Source organism: Pogona vitticeps, chromosome 6, assembly GCF_051106095.1.
Source record: "Pogona vitticeps strain Pit_001003342236 chromosome 6, PviZW2.1, whole genome shotgun sequence".
NCBI lineage: Eukaryota > Metazoa > Chordata > Lepidosauria > Squamata > Agamidae > Pogona > Pogona vitticeps.
Genome location: NC_135788.1, coordinates 76,482,896 through 76,500,613, shown reverse-complemented (window position 1 = coordinate 76,500,613; position 17,718 = coordinate 76,482,896). Strand labels below are relative to the sequence as shown.

The 17,718-nt window shown below is 39.9% G+C and overlaps 1 protein-coding gene across 5 annotated transcripts in view; it reads left to right on the top strand.

Moving 5' to 3' along the window:
* Positions 1-17,718, top strand: part of COL15A1 (collagen type XV alpha 1 chain) — a 202,593-nt gene that overhangs the window by 151,605 nt on the left and 33,270 nt on the right. For 4 of the 5 annotated variants that reach the window (XM_078377611.1, XM_020806775.3, XM_073003912.2 and 1 more), the window contains 7 exons: positions 154-189; positions 355-438; positions 2,795-2,860; positions 11,406-11,441; positions 12,926-12,988; positions 16,560-16,637; positions 16,797-16,832. In XM_078377611.1, the coding sequence (XP_078233737.1) occupies positions 154-189; positions 355-438; positions 2,795-2,860; positions 11,406-11,441; positions 12,926-12,988; positions 16,560-16,637; positions 16,797-16,832 (399 nt within the window). The remainder of the gene's footprint in view (positions 1-153; positions 190-354; positions 439-2,794; positions 2,861-11,405; positions 11,442-12,925; positions 12,989-16,559; positions 16,638-16,796; positions 16,833-17,718) is intronic. The other variant, XM_078377610.1, reaches the window with a different exon arrangement.

The window sequence follows — 17,718 nt, the reverse complement described above, 5'->3', positions numbered from 1 at the left end:
ATGTTGTAGGAATTTCTGAAGCATAATCACTTGCAGTCCACAATCAATTGTGGTCCGAAACATGAACATGGAATGTTTCAACATGCACATATATTACTGTGCATTTTATTATCATGTCTCTTTTATGCAATTAACACTGGCTTTTTAATTCAGGGCTCAAAGGGAGAAAAAGGGGATCCAGGTGCTAAGGTAAGAAGTAGTGTCATTCATTCATTCATTCATTCATTCATTCATTCATTCATTCATTCATTCATTCATTCATTCATTTATTTATTTATATTGAATATCCATTTGCCTTTCAGTTATATAGAAACAACCATTTTAAAAAACAGCATAATTCCTCTGTTAAAATAGGGTGAACCAGGAGAGCATGGAGCTAGCATTGTTGGACCACCAGGGCCACCTGGACCACCGGGTCCTGTTATAGCCGTTCCAGCGGTAAGTGTTATTTGGTCATAGCTAAGAATACTATTACTCTGCTGTACCCTTCATAGCCAGCTTTTTTTCATTTATCTAGAAAAAAACTGGTTATAAATGTGGTACAGCAGAGTAACAGTGGGGTCATTGTTATTTTCCAGTTGTGCAATTTGTATCATGACCCAAAAGGAAGCCACAGCCTTAAGTTTGCAAGATCTGAGCAGTTCTCTCAAAGACAGAAGCTTTTGAGGGTCATTAATTCAGTGAAGAACCCTGATGCCTGGAGGGGCTTGTCAGGCAGGGAGCCATAACCTCAGACTGTGGTGTTCACAATACAAGTACACAAGGAATATGAGATGGGCAGAGGATGTATTTGCTCCTTGCCCCAAATTCTACTAGAGTTTGGAAAGTTATGCCGGTGTCAGAGCTTTATCCTAAAACTGCTTAGTTATAGATTAAGTCAACATGTCATTATATTCGTTTCTTTAAAAAGTAACTTTCCAGGCTTTTCCAAGAATGGGAACGCTGGGCCAGAGGTTTGAATTATTATTCCTCCAAGGTACCAAGACAGCAATGGCAGTTGGCTGAGCAGGAGGGGGTTGAACTCCACCATTTCAGGATGAGGCATGGCCCAATCCAACTCAGATCACAGGTTGCTTCTGCTCCAGAGGTTTTCCAGATTACAGCTCTCTAAGACAGTTCTTAACAACATTCAGCATTGGCTCAGAATTTCTGGAGAAAATCTGGTTCTAAGGCTGGGATTTCCAAAAAGTCCAGTATTGATACTCAGACTGCTCTCTTAAACTTTGCTTTCTTTTTACTTATTTTTCTATGCTCTTTATTAGATGGAACCATCACACTAGCCTTACTATTTAGGATTACTATAATGCATTTTACACAGGGTTACCCTTGAAGATGATATGGATGCTGCACTCAAAGCAATATTGTTAGAAGGAAGACCTTTCAGAGACGTTATGACATCCGTTCTGAAAGAATTGTGCTGGATGCCAGTACATTTCCAGCTTAAGTTCAAGGTGTTGATGATGACCTCTAAACTAAGCTCTAAATGGCTTAGGCCATGATAACAGAGGCACAACTCTCCCTACATATACTTGCCTGATTACTAAGATATACTAGGAGAACCCTCCTCCATGTCTTGCTGTGGAGAACAACCCACTCTGTAGGGACATGGGAGAAAGCTTTCTTGATGGCAATTCCTCAGTTATGGAAATTTCTCATCCTAGAAGTTTGACTATCATAGATGCCAACCTCATTTCATCACTAAATTAAAATATGGCTATCCATCACAGCCTTTGGGGATTAAGGATCATTATTTTAATAGGCTATGAAGGCTTTTTTTATTAATTTTGGTTTTAATATATGTACATAGTTGTAGTGTTTTACATTATTTTAAATGGTTTTAAAGTATTGAATTGTTTTGTATTACATTTATTGTTGCACTCTGCCATGACATCTTAGGATGCAGGGCAGAATGTAAATGTCTCAAAGTAAGATATAAATCTCTCCCAATCTCACTAGCTGTTTTGATACATCAGGCAACTAGTGCTACCAATCAGAGTACCTTGTGTGGCCATTCCATCTTTCCCCCTTTAATGTGTGTTCTGTGTTACCAAGAGAAAACAGGAGAAATAGTGAGAAGTTGTGCAGGGCTACAAATGAAAGATGTTGCTGCACAGACCCCTAGTCAAATTCCGCAAAGGAGAGTAGGTGGATGCACAATAAAAATGCCTTATTTTGCAGGCACCTCGCCTTCTCAGTTCACAAAAGTTCAAACACATATTTTGAGCATTGTTACTTTACTGCAGCCATATCACAAAACAGTTGGTGATCTCATATCCACCTGGAATTTTTTACCGACATGAACAGAAAAAACAGGTCTGAAAGGGCCACCAAATTAATTTCTTGAGAAGTAGCCACCTAAGTCTGTCTCACGTTTTCCTTCCACATGTCATTTGTGCTACAGAGAAATGCAGAAAATGAAAATAATTAATCTTAGTGCCCTGTCTGTGTACCATAACATTAGACCTTTGTTCAAAGATGGCCCTGCAGTAGGTAAAGCTATGACTCCCCAGTTTACTGTTTGAAGTCCTTATCACCAAGGTTTTCTTTACTTTTTTCTTTTCTTATTGTTCACCGGTGCCATATACGTCTTGCCAGCATGATGTTTTCTGGGGAAGGTTATGTACAATATTCTTTGTGAGTCCAAAGTCAATAATGCTTTAAAGAAAGGGATATAAAACACAGTTTGATTTTTTAACTTTGTAAATACAATACTAGGACATTTTTAGAGGTATGTGGGATTCTTAAGAAAAAGTAATACTTGACATTTTATCTATCACTTATCCTTCCTTTTCAGGCCTTCCTCAATGCTTCAGATGTAAGTTTTAATGTTACTGGAATCAAAGGGCTTGTTGGGCCTCCAGTGAGTATGTTCTTATGTATGAAATAAAATAAAATAAAATAAAATAAACGTTTTGTTTAGGTGACTCACAAATGGGGTTGCCAGGTCCCAGAGTAACACCAGAAGTTTCAGAGAACTGATGTTCTACTCCAGGACTCCCAGAGAGGAGAAAAATCTCATCAAGAGCTTTGCTGGAGGAGAATAACAAATGATTTTTATCTGTGAGCTAGCTGTAAAGCTAAGGCATCCCCCTCCATCCCTAGCATGAGGGATTATTGATTCAGCTTGAAAGTGTTTATGTACATGGCTTCAGATGGCTCAGTCAAGGATCGCTGACACTTCCCTGATTCCTAAGATGGGAAACTATGTGCCAGCCCCACAATTACCCCACAGGATGGGGAGACATTTTCCTGTACCCTACCATAAGGCCTAATCAGCCTGCCACCACTTCTTTCTGGTGGCAGAAGTGGTGACTTATTTGAGTGATGCCCATCTTTGCATCACTGGCACTTGTGTAAAAGTAACCCACCCTCCTGCGACCCTTCTTTCCTTGTGGGAGGGGATGATGACAGTGTCAAGACACAGGTATGAGAAGAAGGCTGTGCTGCTGCACCATCTCTGGCAAAAGCAGAGGATTGGGACAGGAAGAGGTGGGTTACTCTGAGAGAAAGAGAAGTGGCATCGATGGCAGTTACGGACATTCTCCTTCTCCTGCTTCTCCCCTCTGGGCTTGTTGGCAAGCAGTGTTGCTCCCTTCTCACATCCACATCTACCTGGGTCCTTCCGGAGTTGTGGGGGTGAATTTGCTGTCTTCAGTATTCCACTGTCTGAGACAATTGCCTCACCCAGTTTAACAAGAAGGGCCTATCCTTGGGCACGATGGACCCAACTTTTATATGCCCCAAACATAAGAACAAGAGGAAGGGACTGGGTGCATGCATTTGGGCCTATCATATCTTGAGGTGAGTCAAGCACCAGCATTGTGATTTCTGATGGCTGTACAAGCTCTGGTAGCAGTAGCATAGAATCCTCTCCCAACCCTCCCCTGCCTCTGTGACATCACAGAGGCCCATTCCCTGGACTCTGGTTTTAGCCCTGATATCTGAGAGAATGGGATACTGCTGACCTGCCATTAATTTGCATAGCTCACAGCCTATATGGCAGCAGGTATTCAGAACAATTAACAAAAACCTGGCTTTGTGTAAGAGAACGTTTTACTAGAGAAATGGCATTATGTGGAAGAGAAGAAGGATGTTATCTTTCACTCCATGCATAACTAAAAGAATAAAGCAAAGGAAGTGAAGTCAAGACTGAAAGAATTCGCTTATAGGTGAGGAAGCAATGGAACAGAGAAGAGAAAGAGGGAACATACCGGGGATCCCTAATTAACAGTCTGTACCTCTGTTGCCATGTTGTCACTTGGGCAAGAATGGTTGCACATTTCTTCACTTCCAATAGCAGCATTTCCCCCCACACACACACACACACACAGAGTAGGCAGGGAGCTGGGGCACACTGTCCCAGTTCTTTGATTGCATGGGAAATGGATGTTCTGTATTTCTATGCATTCATACTTAACGTGCCAAAATCATGTTGCTTAGTGTAGTAAATTGCAATAGAGTAAGCCCATCCGAATCAGTGGAATTTATAGAGTTGAGTCACCAAATCCCCATTGATTCATTGGGCCCACTATGCTGAAATTTACTACACTAAGCAACAGGATATTGGTCAATATTTCCTAGGCATAGAGGTCCTTTGCCACCATCAGATGTGTATTGTTCATAAGTAGATACTCTGCAGCACCAGGAATACTATGAATTCTAACCCAGTTAAAAGGAATGGGACAGTGTGCTGGCATATGCTGCCTGATTTCTCTTGTTACAAATGGAAGCAACAGAAGTTCTGGTTTGGTTATTATGACACCTGAACATAGACACTGCACAATAGAGCAAACTTTGCCTCTCCAGTCTAGAGCCATAATCTTGTTCCTACAGATTGCCAACTTATCATGGTATTTGAACATGGGCACCGTACAAAAAGAGAAAACTCTGTCTCTTTGGACCAGTAAGATGTTCAAGTAATTAACAGCTATTAAGAGCAATTGTTACAAAGAAATAGCAGAGTTATTACTACATATTTATTTGTATAATTTCACTAAGCCATCAGATTCCTCCTCCCTTCTTTTCCTCAAGATTTTCTCCTTAGATGTGTCAAGATGAGCCCCATATTTCTGACATTTCTTACATATTATGGCTTCATTGTTTTTCTGTCTCTCCAGTAAAGTGTTTTTCAATAGCTTTGTGTCTGTACCATTCTCTGATGTTGCCCCTCCTCCCACATTCTGCCACTGTTGAATTGTTTTATTCATTCTCTGAGAATGTTCCACTTGTTTTGCACTTATTTAATGTCTTGCTTCTAAGTTCCTTGGAAGTTTGCATTATATAATAGCTGAAATACGTTGCTTAGCATAGTAAGGTGCAACTAGAGTAGACCCACTGAATCAATGGGAATTATGGAGACTTTGGGACTTATGGAGACTCATGAAATCCTGACCAATTCAATGGCCCTACTCTAGCTGCAGAGGTGCTGCGTTACCAGACTACGCCAGGGGCATAATGGTGAAGTGAACTGCCCAGAGATTAAACCAAACAGACACTGTTGTGGTGTTGAATCTATTATTTACATTAAAGTCCATATATACAGGGGTAAATACAGCTTCTCTTGGTCTTTATACAGTCCTGGTCATTCACAGTAGTTCTTCAGTTAGCAATGGTAAATTACAGTATTCAGTAACCAAAGATTGTTACCAATGTAAATAGTCCAGCATCCACGAAGTCTTCTCCTCTCACCACGGAGATAGTCTTCTTCCAGGATCTTCTCCTTGCAATGCAGCAAGTCTTCATCCAACGATGCAGTAAATACAGTTCTCAGCAACACGATCACCAGCAACACAACAGTACAACCATCCAAACTATCCAACAGCCCAACTACCCAAACTACCCAACAGTTTGTCTCTGTAAGCTTGGCTAGCTTTATTCTTGGATTCTCCAATCAAATTGGTTGTCCCACAGCTGCCTCAATTAACTCAGCTGTGCTCCTTTGTTACATGTTGCTTGACCAAATCCTGATCCTGTTACAACTTATACACTGAATTGCGATGAACAATTCCCTAGGTTGACTTTGAGACCTGTCAATCTCCTCCAATTGTTTATAGCAATTCTGTAACATACATTGTACATTGCCTTGAACATATACAGAGTTCTTTTTTACATTCACATACATACTTTATATCATTCCCAACATTTCACATGCTTTGTTATGTTTAGTTGGCCCCAATACTTTTGTTAAACAATCAGCTTTGTTATTTTCTGTTCCACAGTATACCAGTTCAATTAAACCATTTTCTATACTTTGCTTTACATTTTGGTACCTGATATCTGTGTGTTTAGATCTGCTTTTTACATTTGGTGAGTTTGCCATTTGTATGGCAGCTTGATTATCTTCAAAAACCTTTATTTGTGATTTTATATTCACACCCAGATCTTGTGCCAATTGTTTATAGAAAACTAGATCTGTACACAATTCAGATAATGCTGCATACTCAGATTCGGCAGAAGACAACGATATAAATTTCTGTCTAGCTGTCTTCCAGCTTATCAAACTTTCTCCCAAATGCACAGTCATGCCTGATGTTGATCGTCTGGTTGTTAAATCACTACCATAATTAGCATCGGCATAAGCAGTAACAGACAGTTCTCCCACTGGTTCTAAATTTAGCCTTTTATTTTGTGCCCCTTTTAAATACCTAAGTACTCTTTTTGCTGATTGCATGTGCCTTTCATTCGGCTTGCTCACGTTCCTAGATAGCAGGTTTACAGCTATAGAGATGTCTGGCCTTGACCATCTGCTCAAATATAGTAAGCTGCCTACCAGTGATCTATATACATCAATATCACAATCTGGGCCACTAATATCTTCTTTCTCGAACTCTATGTTCATTGGAGTTGCTGCACTTTTACAATCCTCCATCTTATACTGTTTTAGGAGTTTTAATATTTTGCTCTTTTGGGCTATTTTAAATCCTTTCTTACTTCTTTCTATTTCTACTCCTAAGTAGTTACTTATTTCTCCTAAATCTCTCAATTTGTAATGTTTCTTTAACATTTGGATTATTTCTTCAGCCTCTTTCTTACCTTTGGTAAATATGGCTAGATCATCCACAAATACTAATATTATAGCTTGTGTTCTCTTATTTATGAATAAACAAGGGTCAGCCTTTCCTTGCACAAAACCATTATCTTTTAAAGTTTTAGTTAAATGTTGGTTCCATTCATGGCCACTTTGTCTGAGACCATATAGACTTTTTTTCAATATCCAGCATTTACCTTCATTTTTAATTCCTGGTGGAATTTCCATATAAATTATGTGTTTCAGGTCAACATATAAATAGGCTGTTTCTATATCAACATGCCTGGTCATGAGATTATGCTTGGCTGCATAGGTTAAAGCAAATCTCAATGTCTCTGGTCTTAGAGCTGGTGCAAAAACTTGATCATAGTCGTTTGAAGTTTGTGCATATCCTTTTGCCACTAACCTTGCTCTATACCTCACATTACCATCGGCATCCACCTTCCTTTTAAATACCCATCTGGAACCAATTACTTTTGATTTTTCAGGCAGTTTCACCTCCTCATAAACTTTCAGTTGTTTTAATGAATTTAACTCCTTCTCCATTGCCTCTTTCCATTTTATTTGTTCTTTCTCAGGCATATTACATATGTCATCATATGTCTCTGGTTCAGCCACATTGAGACAGGAGTAGGTCTCAGGCTTGTACCTGTCTGGAGTTTTTCTCTCTCTGCTAGACCTCCTAGGTAATTCTCTGTCCTCCTCTAGAGTTTCCCTCCTTTCTGAGTTGGATGGAATTTCTTTATCTGATTGCATTTCCTCAGGTTCTACCTCTCCTTTAATTTCTTGCTCTATTTGTGAGTCACTTTCATCTGCACTATCTTCACTACTTTCATTCCTTTCATGCAATTTAATTATTGTTTCTGGGGGTTTACATATTCTGTCCCAGTTACTGTGCTCATTAAAAGAAGCACTGCTACTTATCACAAGTTTGTTGGTATTTGGCAACCCAAACCTAAATGCTCTCCTATTTTGTTGGTATCCAAGGAAATACATCAACCTGGCTTTCTTCTCTCCCTTTCTCCTTATTTCTTTTGGGATGTGAACCCATGCAGGAGATCCAAATACGTGTAAAAATTTTAAATTTGGTTTTCTCCCAGTCCAAACTGTGTAGGGTATGTTGTTTATTCCACTGTGCCAAAGAATATTAATATAAAAATTCGCACAAAGTGTAGCTTCCCCCCAATATTTCTCTGATAGATTACTCCCCCTAATCATTGCCTCAGCCATATTCTGCAGAGTTTGGCCCCTTCTTTCAATAAAGGCATTCTGAGTAGGTGTATAGGGAGCGGCTCTCCTGTGAGTAATGCCATTTTTCTTTAATATTGCTTGAAATTTGGCATTTGTAAACTCTGTTCCATTGTCAGTTTGTACCACTTTAACCTTTTTCCCTGTCTTGCGCTCTACAAATTTGAGCCATTTCTCAAACTCTACATGTACTGCACTTTTATCTTTCATAAGATAACAGTATCCAAACCTGGACTTTTGGTCTTGGATAGAGAGAATGTATCTAGCTCCTCCTAATGATGCACTTTTGGGTCCAATTACATCAATTGACACCAAATCTAATATATTTTTCACTTGTACATCACTATGTTTCATTATAGGAGCTTTCTTACTCTTGGCTAATTGGCATGCTTGACAATTCACATATTCATTACATTGTTTTAGATTAACTCCTACTGAGTTTTCAATTGTTTTTCTAAGTGTTTTGTAGTTTGCATGTCCAAGTCTTTGATGCCATAAATGAATACAATCTTTGTGTATACATTTGTTCTCATAGACATTGTTAGCCTTAGTACAGTTTAGTCTATATAAATTATTTCTAGCATAGCAATTCAATTTTTCATCGTTCTTGCTAGTTATTATACATTTACTCTCATAGAAAGTGCTAACAAACCCATTCTTTGCTAATGAACTCACAGAAAGTAAATTATGCTTCAAATTTGGAACATGTAAAACATCTATTGGTCTAGCAATATAAGGTAATTTCACTTTACCTTTTCCCAGTACCTTAGCACTAACACCATTTGCTAAGCATACTTGTTGGTTGGATACAGGTTGGTAGTTAAATATTAGCTGTTTGCTCTTACACATGCTGGCAGTTGCTCCTGAGTCGACAATCCACTCTTCACCCTGTTCAGAGTTATAAATTTCCTCAGTCAGGCTTAGTGTTTCTCTCTTGCGTCTGGTTTGTTTTTCTTTTCCTTTCTTAAATTTACAGTCTTTCATCAGATGTTTTCTTGAGCCACAGGAAAAACAGCGTTTTCCAGAATGAATGCTTGCAGCTGTGTCCCCCTCCTCCTCACTTTCTTTCAGCTTATCACGGTGATTAGTGAGTTTGGAGTCTCGGAGCTGTTTGTTATCTTTTCTCTTTTGTTCCTCTTCCAACAGTTTGCTTGTTATATTAATTACTGTTAGCTCTGCTTGAGGAAGAATTTCTAAATTGGTCACCAGCTGATCATATGACTCATCTAATGAAGACAGGATAATAAATGCTTCTTGTATTTCTGTAAATGTGATGTTCTTTTCCCGTAAGTCCATCAACATTGACTTCATTGCCTCTAAATGTTGAAGCATACACCCTCCAGCTTTCAGTCTAGTTCGAAAAAGTTTCCTGGCAATTTGAATCTGGCTTCCAACGTTATCTCTTACGAAGAGTCTCCTTAAATCCTCCCATGCCTTCTTTGCTGAGTTTTGGCCTCTCAGGTGGATAAGAAGACGGTCTTCTAGAGTTAACCCAATAATAGCCAGAGCTTTTGCATTTAGTGCTCTTTTTTCTTCATCTAGGACTGCTGGGGGATTTTCTACAATGTCCCATAATGCTTCCTTTTGCAATAGCAACTGAACCTTCTGCTGCCAAGTTGCATAATTTTCCCCATTCAACTTTTTTATGCACAGTCCAGCCATAGACATTTCGTTGGCCATTTTCACCACAGACTGTAGCCCACACTACTTGGCTCTCTCTGTTCAGCAGTTTCTTCAATAACTTCTTAAATTTATACCTGGATGCAGTCTGGTGCGCTGTCTGGGCCCATAACCAATTGACAGAGGTGCTGCGTTACCAGACTACGCCAGGGGCGTAATGGTGAAGTGAACTGCCCAGAGATTAAACCAAACAGACACTGTTGTGGTGTTGAATCTATTATTTACATTAAAGTCCATATATACAGGGGTAAATACAGCTTCTCTTGGTCTTTATACAGTCCTGGTCATTCACAGTAGTTCTTCAGTTAGCAATGGTAAATTACAGTATTCAGTAACCAAAGATTGTTACCAATGTAAATAGTCCAGCATCCACGAAGTCTTCTCCTCTCACCACGGAGATAGTCTTCTTCCAGGATCTTCTCCTTGCAATGCAGCAAGTCTTCATCCAACGATGCAGTAAATACAGTTCTCAGCAACACGATCACCAGCAACACAACAGTACAACCATCCAAACTATCCAACAGCCCAACTACCCAAACTACCCAACAGTTTGTCTCTGTAAGCTTGGCTAGCTTTATTCTTGGATTCTCCAATCAAATTGGTTGTCCCACAGCTGCCTCAATTAACTCAGCTGTGCTCCTTTGTTACATGTTGCTTGACCAAATCCTGATCCTGTTACAACTTATACACTGAATTGCGATGAACAATTCCCTAGGTTGACTTTGAGACCTGTCAACTTACTAAGGAACAAGATTTCAGTAATTGAGGCGTACATTGCCCGCAGCGCCACCACGTCCCCTCGGTAACATATAGTTGCCCCCAAAAACAGACACAAGGAAAGAATGGAGGAAGGAGAAAAACGGTGCCAAGGATACATTCTGTGACTATATGTGAAGTTTTGTAGTACTATACACAGAAATTAACTGAAGAACAGAGAGAGAGAGAAATTGGCAGCTGGAGTGGCATGGGGTCAACTTCTCATGAAGTTTGGTGCTGCCAAAATGCTTAAAGGCTCACAACGACATGGCTGCAGGTCGTCACCACGCAGTCACTGTTCAGCTACGTATAGCCGTACTGACTGTGTGGCAAAGGCACCTGTGATTGGTCCTGCCTGTATCTTTAAATATTACAACAGCATGGTCAAATGAGGCCATAAAAGAAATTCACACCCTGCTGCTCTGCAATCATAGGGATCCTATCTGGAAGTCATTTCCCATGATATGGAGGCTACTTTGTGCTGACAGAACTGCATCTTGCTGTTGGTTAATCCTGTTCCAAATTGAGCCTTGGATTCTGCTGATCAGACAGTTGACAACTAATTCCACATTAAGAAAGCTCTCTAATGTGCCAGTGGAATTCAAAATGAAATAACATTCACAAATAGCAGATGCCCAGAGACTGCATGCTCCATTTAACCAGAGTGAAATATTTGCCTGTCCTTTGTTTACAGGGTCCAGACGGTAAGCCCGGCCTGCCAGGATTTCCTGTAAGCACTGTGTTCTATGTTTCTAAAATACTAAACATGTGAATGGTCCCATGAATATTTCTGCTTTGGGTATGGTGCAGAATTTATATAGTGCCCAACCAGACTCTAAAGGGACATTATTTTCTCAAAATATTAAGTGAGAAAATAATATGTATCTGAGTAAAATGACAGGGAAAACTGAAGGGTGTTCAGGTTGTCTGTGGTGGCTTTGGGGATAAACTATATTGTAGTTCTCATCTGTCCACATTTTGCTGTCTTATTCCCCTTATGTGGTTTCCTTCAGTTTAAATTGGATGACTTTTATCTCACTTTAAGTGATTATAACTGCACTTGTTCAGAAGATTTACTGCAAAATGAAAGAGAGATGAAATTGGGTCAGTGGTTATTGACATCATTCCCTACTTGTAATGTTCTCAGAGGTATCTGGCTGACTGTACAAGTTCTGGCTTCAAGTTCCTTTTGGATCTTTTCCTCCATATTTACAGAAATAATTAAAGAATGGGTGGGGCCCATACAGCTGAGTATTCATATAGCCCAGCACTGCGCCACTGGTTGGCCATAATGCTCAGAATTCCGGCATGGAATGGAGGACCACCAAGGTACAGATTCTGTGGAGACCGATCATTTCTATTACTTCTCCATGCCTGTTGGAATCCTGATTGACTAGAGTTTCTGCTTGTGAGGAGAAGCCAAACATGTACATCAGCGCTTGTATCACCTATTTGACGCTCCCGTCAAGGTGATGTCAACAGGGAACTTGGCCCATGAGTGGTTCTAGGATTCAGGATCCTAGTTTGAAACACAGTCCTACTCTCCTGTACGTGCCATTGCTGCACATATGAGGGTTAGGCCTGATCAAGTAAAGCAGTGTTTACTGTTTTTCTCTTGTATGATCTTGCAGTGTGCCAATCTATATGCTGTATGGGAGCTATTGTGATCTGACTTTTCCCTCACAGCTCTAGTAACATTTGAATCACATAACTTGGGGTTAGCAATGCTCCTATATTAAATTCATTAGATTGCTCTTTCCCCCTCAAATATTACTACAATGGAGTAGGAATTGCTAGTCATGATCTGATTGAACCACAGCCTGCAAAAGTTCTGAAATAATATTTGGGGAAAGTGTGGCATGGGACCTGAATTAAGCTGCCAATTGCCCGTGCTCTTTTTAAAATATTCTCATCAGTACTGTTAATTTAGCAGCCTGCTCAGTTCTGAACATAGGGCTCCTGTTGATGTCTCTGATTTGGTCCAACATTTTAATTATAATCTCAGAATCTTAGAAAAGCAGAGCTGGAAGGGACCCTCTGGATCATCAAGTCCAGCCCCTGTCAAGGAGGCCCAGTGGGGAATCAAACTATCAACCTTGAGCTCCATAGCCAGAGACCTAAATCACTGAGCTATCCAGCAGTTACTTAACAACCTGCATAAACTTCTTAATTGTAACATTCCTGTGTACAAAAAGTCTGTTGTTTTTCTTCTAGGGCCCCAGGGGACCAAAGGGAGACTCGGGGCCACCTGGATTACAGGGAGAGAAAGGAAAGCAGGTAAGAAGAAGGCGAGTAGTAGGCCAACAATGGGGATGTTTAGAGTGTGAGAGAATTACTACCAACTGGTGGGATTGTTAGAGGCAAGTTCCTCTTTTATATAGAAAGGTGAGCTCACACATTTGTGGCAAAAGAAGATGGTAGAAATGTTGCTGATCTGTTTGCATGGACTGTTGCATTTTTTAAAAAAATGTTTTGGAAATGAAACCTCCTTTTGCAAATTGTTCTTCTATTAAGAACTTCTTTTCTGACTAATGGAGGTAAAGAAAGATAACGTTATTGATACTTTCTAAAGCTCCTCAGTTGCAAGGCCGATGTAAATTTATTCTTGCAACTTGTGGAAGGTCTAGTTATATGTTCTGGAATCGAAATAGAACCACTCTTACATGGATATGGATTGTTCATGACTTGAATAACATCTTTCTCTCTGCTGCAAATAAATCCATGAGGGCACTCTTTTTCTCAGGGGATTAGATCCCAAACTCTGTAAATATCACAAGCAGGGTTGGCAGGGTAATTAGACAGAAAAACTGCAGGCAGGCTGAGAAGGACAGGTTGTTGGCATACAGAAGACCAGTAGTAGGAGAGGACAGAAGGATAGCCAAATGGTTAGCCCCACCACCCACCTAGTGGTATGATCTGGATCCAATGGATACTAAAGATCAGGAAGTCCTGCATCAGGCAGTCACACAGGGCCAGATTTCTGCTGTCAACAGATTGTTCCCAGTCAGGAGGATTCTGTGCAAGTGTCCCTATTTGAACTGACCGCAGTTGGTTCCTTTAACTAGCAGTTACATTGGCATAGGAAAGAAAAAAGATCATGGATTCTGCAGTGGACTGTATTATGGATCGTTGATAATTCAATTGTACTTCACTTTTGGTCCAAGTTAATAATACATTTACAAAATCCAAATATGGGAGAAAGCAGAACTGCTGGATTTGTCAGTCTCAGCATGGATTTTGTTTTAGCTATTTTTGATCAGAATCTAGGGAAAAAATTAAAAATTCAGATGGGAGAGCAAACAGAATTGACAGGTTCATTCACCTCTAGGTCCTACAGCAGATTAATACATGTGTGCTTATGGTGAGGTGACATCCATTGAATCCCATGTTTATTCATTTTAATATGTATGAAGAGGCACACATGAAGCTATGCTTGTTCACTTAAGCTATCAGGACATGTAATGCAGCATGTCAAAAGTATTTGACATAGAGCCCATATTTATAGAACATGGGGATCTTTTTCCTGAAAAGTTTTTTTTTTGAAACTGTCAATGTTGTGATAAGGGTGGTGATAACAAAAACATTCAGTACATTCTTAAGTACTTTCAAAAACTTTTTCATTCACTTCTTAAACTTACATGTTCTGTCATTCTGTATAAACTTTTGTCTGTGACACTTATTCTGTTGTACACTAATGCTATCAATTCCAGGTTTTGAAAATCCCCTCCCCCATTTGTAGGTTATAAATATAATCAAAGCATGTGTATATACATAAGTAAAATTCACATTTGTGTTGTAGTTTCATCTGGTATCCATGCATATTATACTCACAGACCACTATACTGCTTTGCACTGGGATAAATCCCAAGTTGAATTAATTTGGCTACTTCCTAGGATTGCTTTGGATTTTCATTGGTTGGGGAATCCTACTACCACTCCTTTCCACTTGTTTCTCCTATTTTACTCAATTTTGAGGTTTTGCATATCTGTTGGATACATCAAATAATGTAGAATTATGCTCTGTTTTGGAATTTAGATTAAAGACAGCTACGGTGATCTATGAAGAAGGAAGGCAAAATCCACAGTTGGGCAGCAACCAGTTAATTGCCAAAAAAGTGTAATGGGTGGTGGTGGTTTGATACCAGATAATCTCACAGGAGCAATATTCAAGAATTACTTAGGATGTTTATTAAACACACAAAGAGGAGAGCATTCATGTTCCTTACATGAAGAGAGACAAATCTGAAGAGGTGAAGTTGCTTTTTGTATGGAGACTTTCTGTGTAAGCATGAACCCTGATTTTCTAGCATTTTTGCTTCCATAAGGAGCCTCCAAGCATATAATAATTTCACTGGTTCAGCATTATTACTTTTTGCATAAGGAGAGCAATGATGAAGGGGCCGGCATACTTTCCTCCTCAAGTGTTAGATAAACCTGTAATACCTGAATAAGGCTAACATGTTCTGGATTACTTGAAAACTTGAACACTTCCGTGGCATTTGTCTAAAGTTCCAAAATGAACACTTTCTTTTGTTTTGACTTTGATACTGTGCAGATTTTTGACCATCTTTCACTTCAGTCTGAAGCTGAGGAAACAAATCTACTGCTCACATCACACTGAAAATGATATTTAGAGGGGAAGAGATAGGAACCTAGTCTATTGTTAGAACTGTTAACCTTCCTTGGCTACTGAAAGCTCTGCGCAGACCTGTTTTTAAGCATTACATTTAAATTACCCATAAATTTCTACACACATCTCTACTGTGAGAGCACTAGAAATCTGAACTTTAGTCACCTTTGACGATAATGTTTCAGTTCTTTCTTGTTATCAAAGTCAGGGTAGGGATGCCTCACTTCAGAGAACCCTTCAATATGACATTACAGGGCATCTAAGCATACATTCCCAGCAAGAGTCTAGTAAACACAAGGCAACATCTGCTTGGAAACAGCACTAAAAGCCACTTGTCAGAGCTTCAATTATGAGGTGTCTCCAAACTGTTCAACACGAAGAGCACCAGTACTGTTCAAACAGTGACAACAGAATGCAGCTTCAGCTACTACTGACTAGCAAGGAATGAAACTGGCGCTTTTTAATAGGCCAGATTGTTCCTGTCTGTAAAAGAACCATTAACTACTTTGCCCATCCCTCGGGCTTCTGTCAAAGCAGGAGTATACATCACTACAAGAGTGACACTGATAATATACCCTTGCTGATGTTGAGGAAAATCTCCAAATAGCCTTCTTCTGAACTGGTGTGTTTCCTCTTCCACCCAAGCCAAAACAGCCAAAATTCAAATTTCTGTTCGTCCATGTTGACATTTAAGGGTTTTTTTTCTTATTCCAGTTTGAAAGAGAACCTTAAATATCATTTAAGAAGCAAAATAAAAACAAGCAAAAAAAAAAAAGGTAGGAGACTGAGATGTGGCTCAAGAAGGTAAAGAGACATGAGGTGTAGAGAAAGACATGAAATGAAAATCAGATTTCTGCCCTTTAGTAACTTTTTGGATTGAAGTCAGGCAGGCTAAACCAACAGGAGAACTTGAAGGACAGCAGATCTATCCATTCCTGCCCTTCTGTTTCTGAAGGTACTATCTCAGAACAGATTCATGCTTAGCCTCAGCTTCAATGTGTAAAGCAGCTGATTTTGTCAGCTAGATCAGTGGTTCTTAACCTTGGGTTACTCAGGTCTTTTTGAACTGCAGTTCCCAGAAACCCCAGCCAGCACAGCTGGTGGTGAAGGCTTCTGGGAGTTGCAGTTCAAAAACACCTGAGTAACCCAAGGTTAAGAACCACTAAGCTAGATAGTAGGTGCCGTTTCTCTTATATTAACACTTTTTTCTCTTTCTAGGGTGAAAAAGGTGAACCAGGGGCTATTTTTGCTTCAACTGAGGCATTAACAGAAGTGATAAGAAGTCCGGGACAGAAGGTAACATTATTGGATTATTTATTTACCACCACCACCACCCACAAAACACACACACACACGTACATAAACACTTTAAAATCACCCCAGAGACATGCCTAATGTGGCACATACATGTTATAAAGCTCTCTTAGGTCACTAATGTAACACATTTTCTCACAGGGTGAACCTGGACTAACGGGACCACCTGGGCCAATGGTGAGTTTCTTAATTTTGTTGTCAGTTCATGCTCTTTCTTATTTTCTTATAGAAATATTATAAAAATACTGTTCATTATATGGCAAAGATAGCTGGAAGGAGCAATGCTGATGGAAAACAAAGCTTGTATTAAAAACAAAATCCTTTAGCAATTTGTTTTCACACGTGTGACAGTTGTTTTCCTCTGGTCTTTTACTTTTAATCTGCAAATTAGAAACAGTGCTGCCGAGGCTCCCTTATCCACCCACCCCGCTCGACCCTGTGTCTAAAATTTCTTCCCATGATCAAATCCACACCACCTACTGCATCATGAGAGACTCCACAAAATGAGTTTGTGGACTCAGGCAAGAGAGTCCCTAGCCTCCTTACCCTGATCATTAAAACACACCATTGTCATCATTTAAAAATGTATTGAAGATAAAATATGGATAAATGAAAAGGCAACAGCTTTAATTGGTTACAGCAGAACAGTCTTGGTGTGGCATGAGGAGCAGATCCCTGCATTGGATGATCCGTCTGCCAGCGTATGCACCTTATTAACCTTTCTTCAGTTAAACAACATGCAACTCATACAAAAGGGTGAGTGAGCAGGTAAATTCCAAAGGAAGACTGAATGGAGAGAAGCCAAGGAGCCCTTTATGAACCTCTCTGACAGACCAGATTGAAAACCACCTCTCTCTGGCCTACCAAGCAGCCCCCTGCACCACCCAGCCATCCTCTGATTGTCTTAGGTTTCCAACAGCCAGTTCCTTTCCTGATCATCTGGATTTGAATCTTTCCTGGCCAATCACCCTTCAGCCAAGCTTACAAGGATCCTGAGCGCATGGTAACCTCCTCCACAGGCCTCACCATGCCACAAAAAGAGAAACAAGGGGACCCAAGCAAA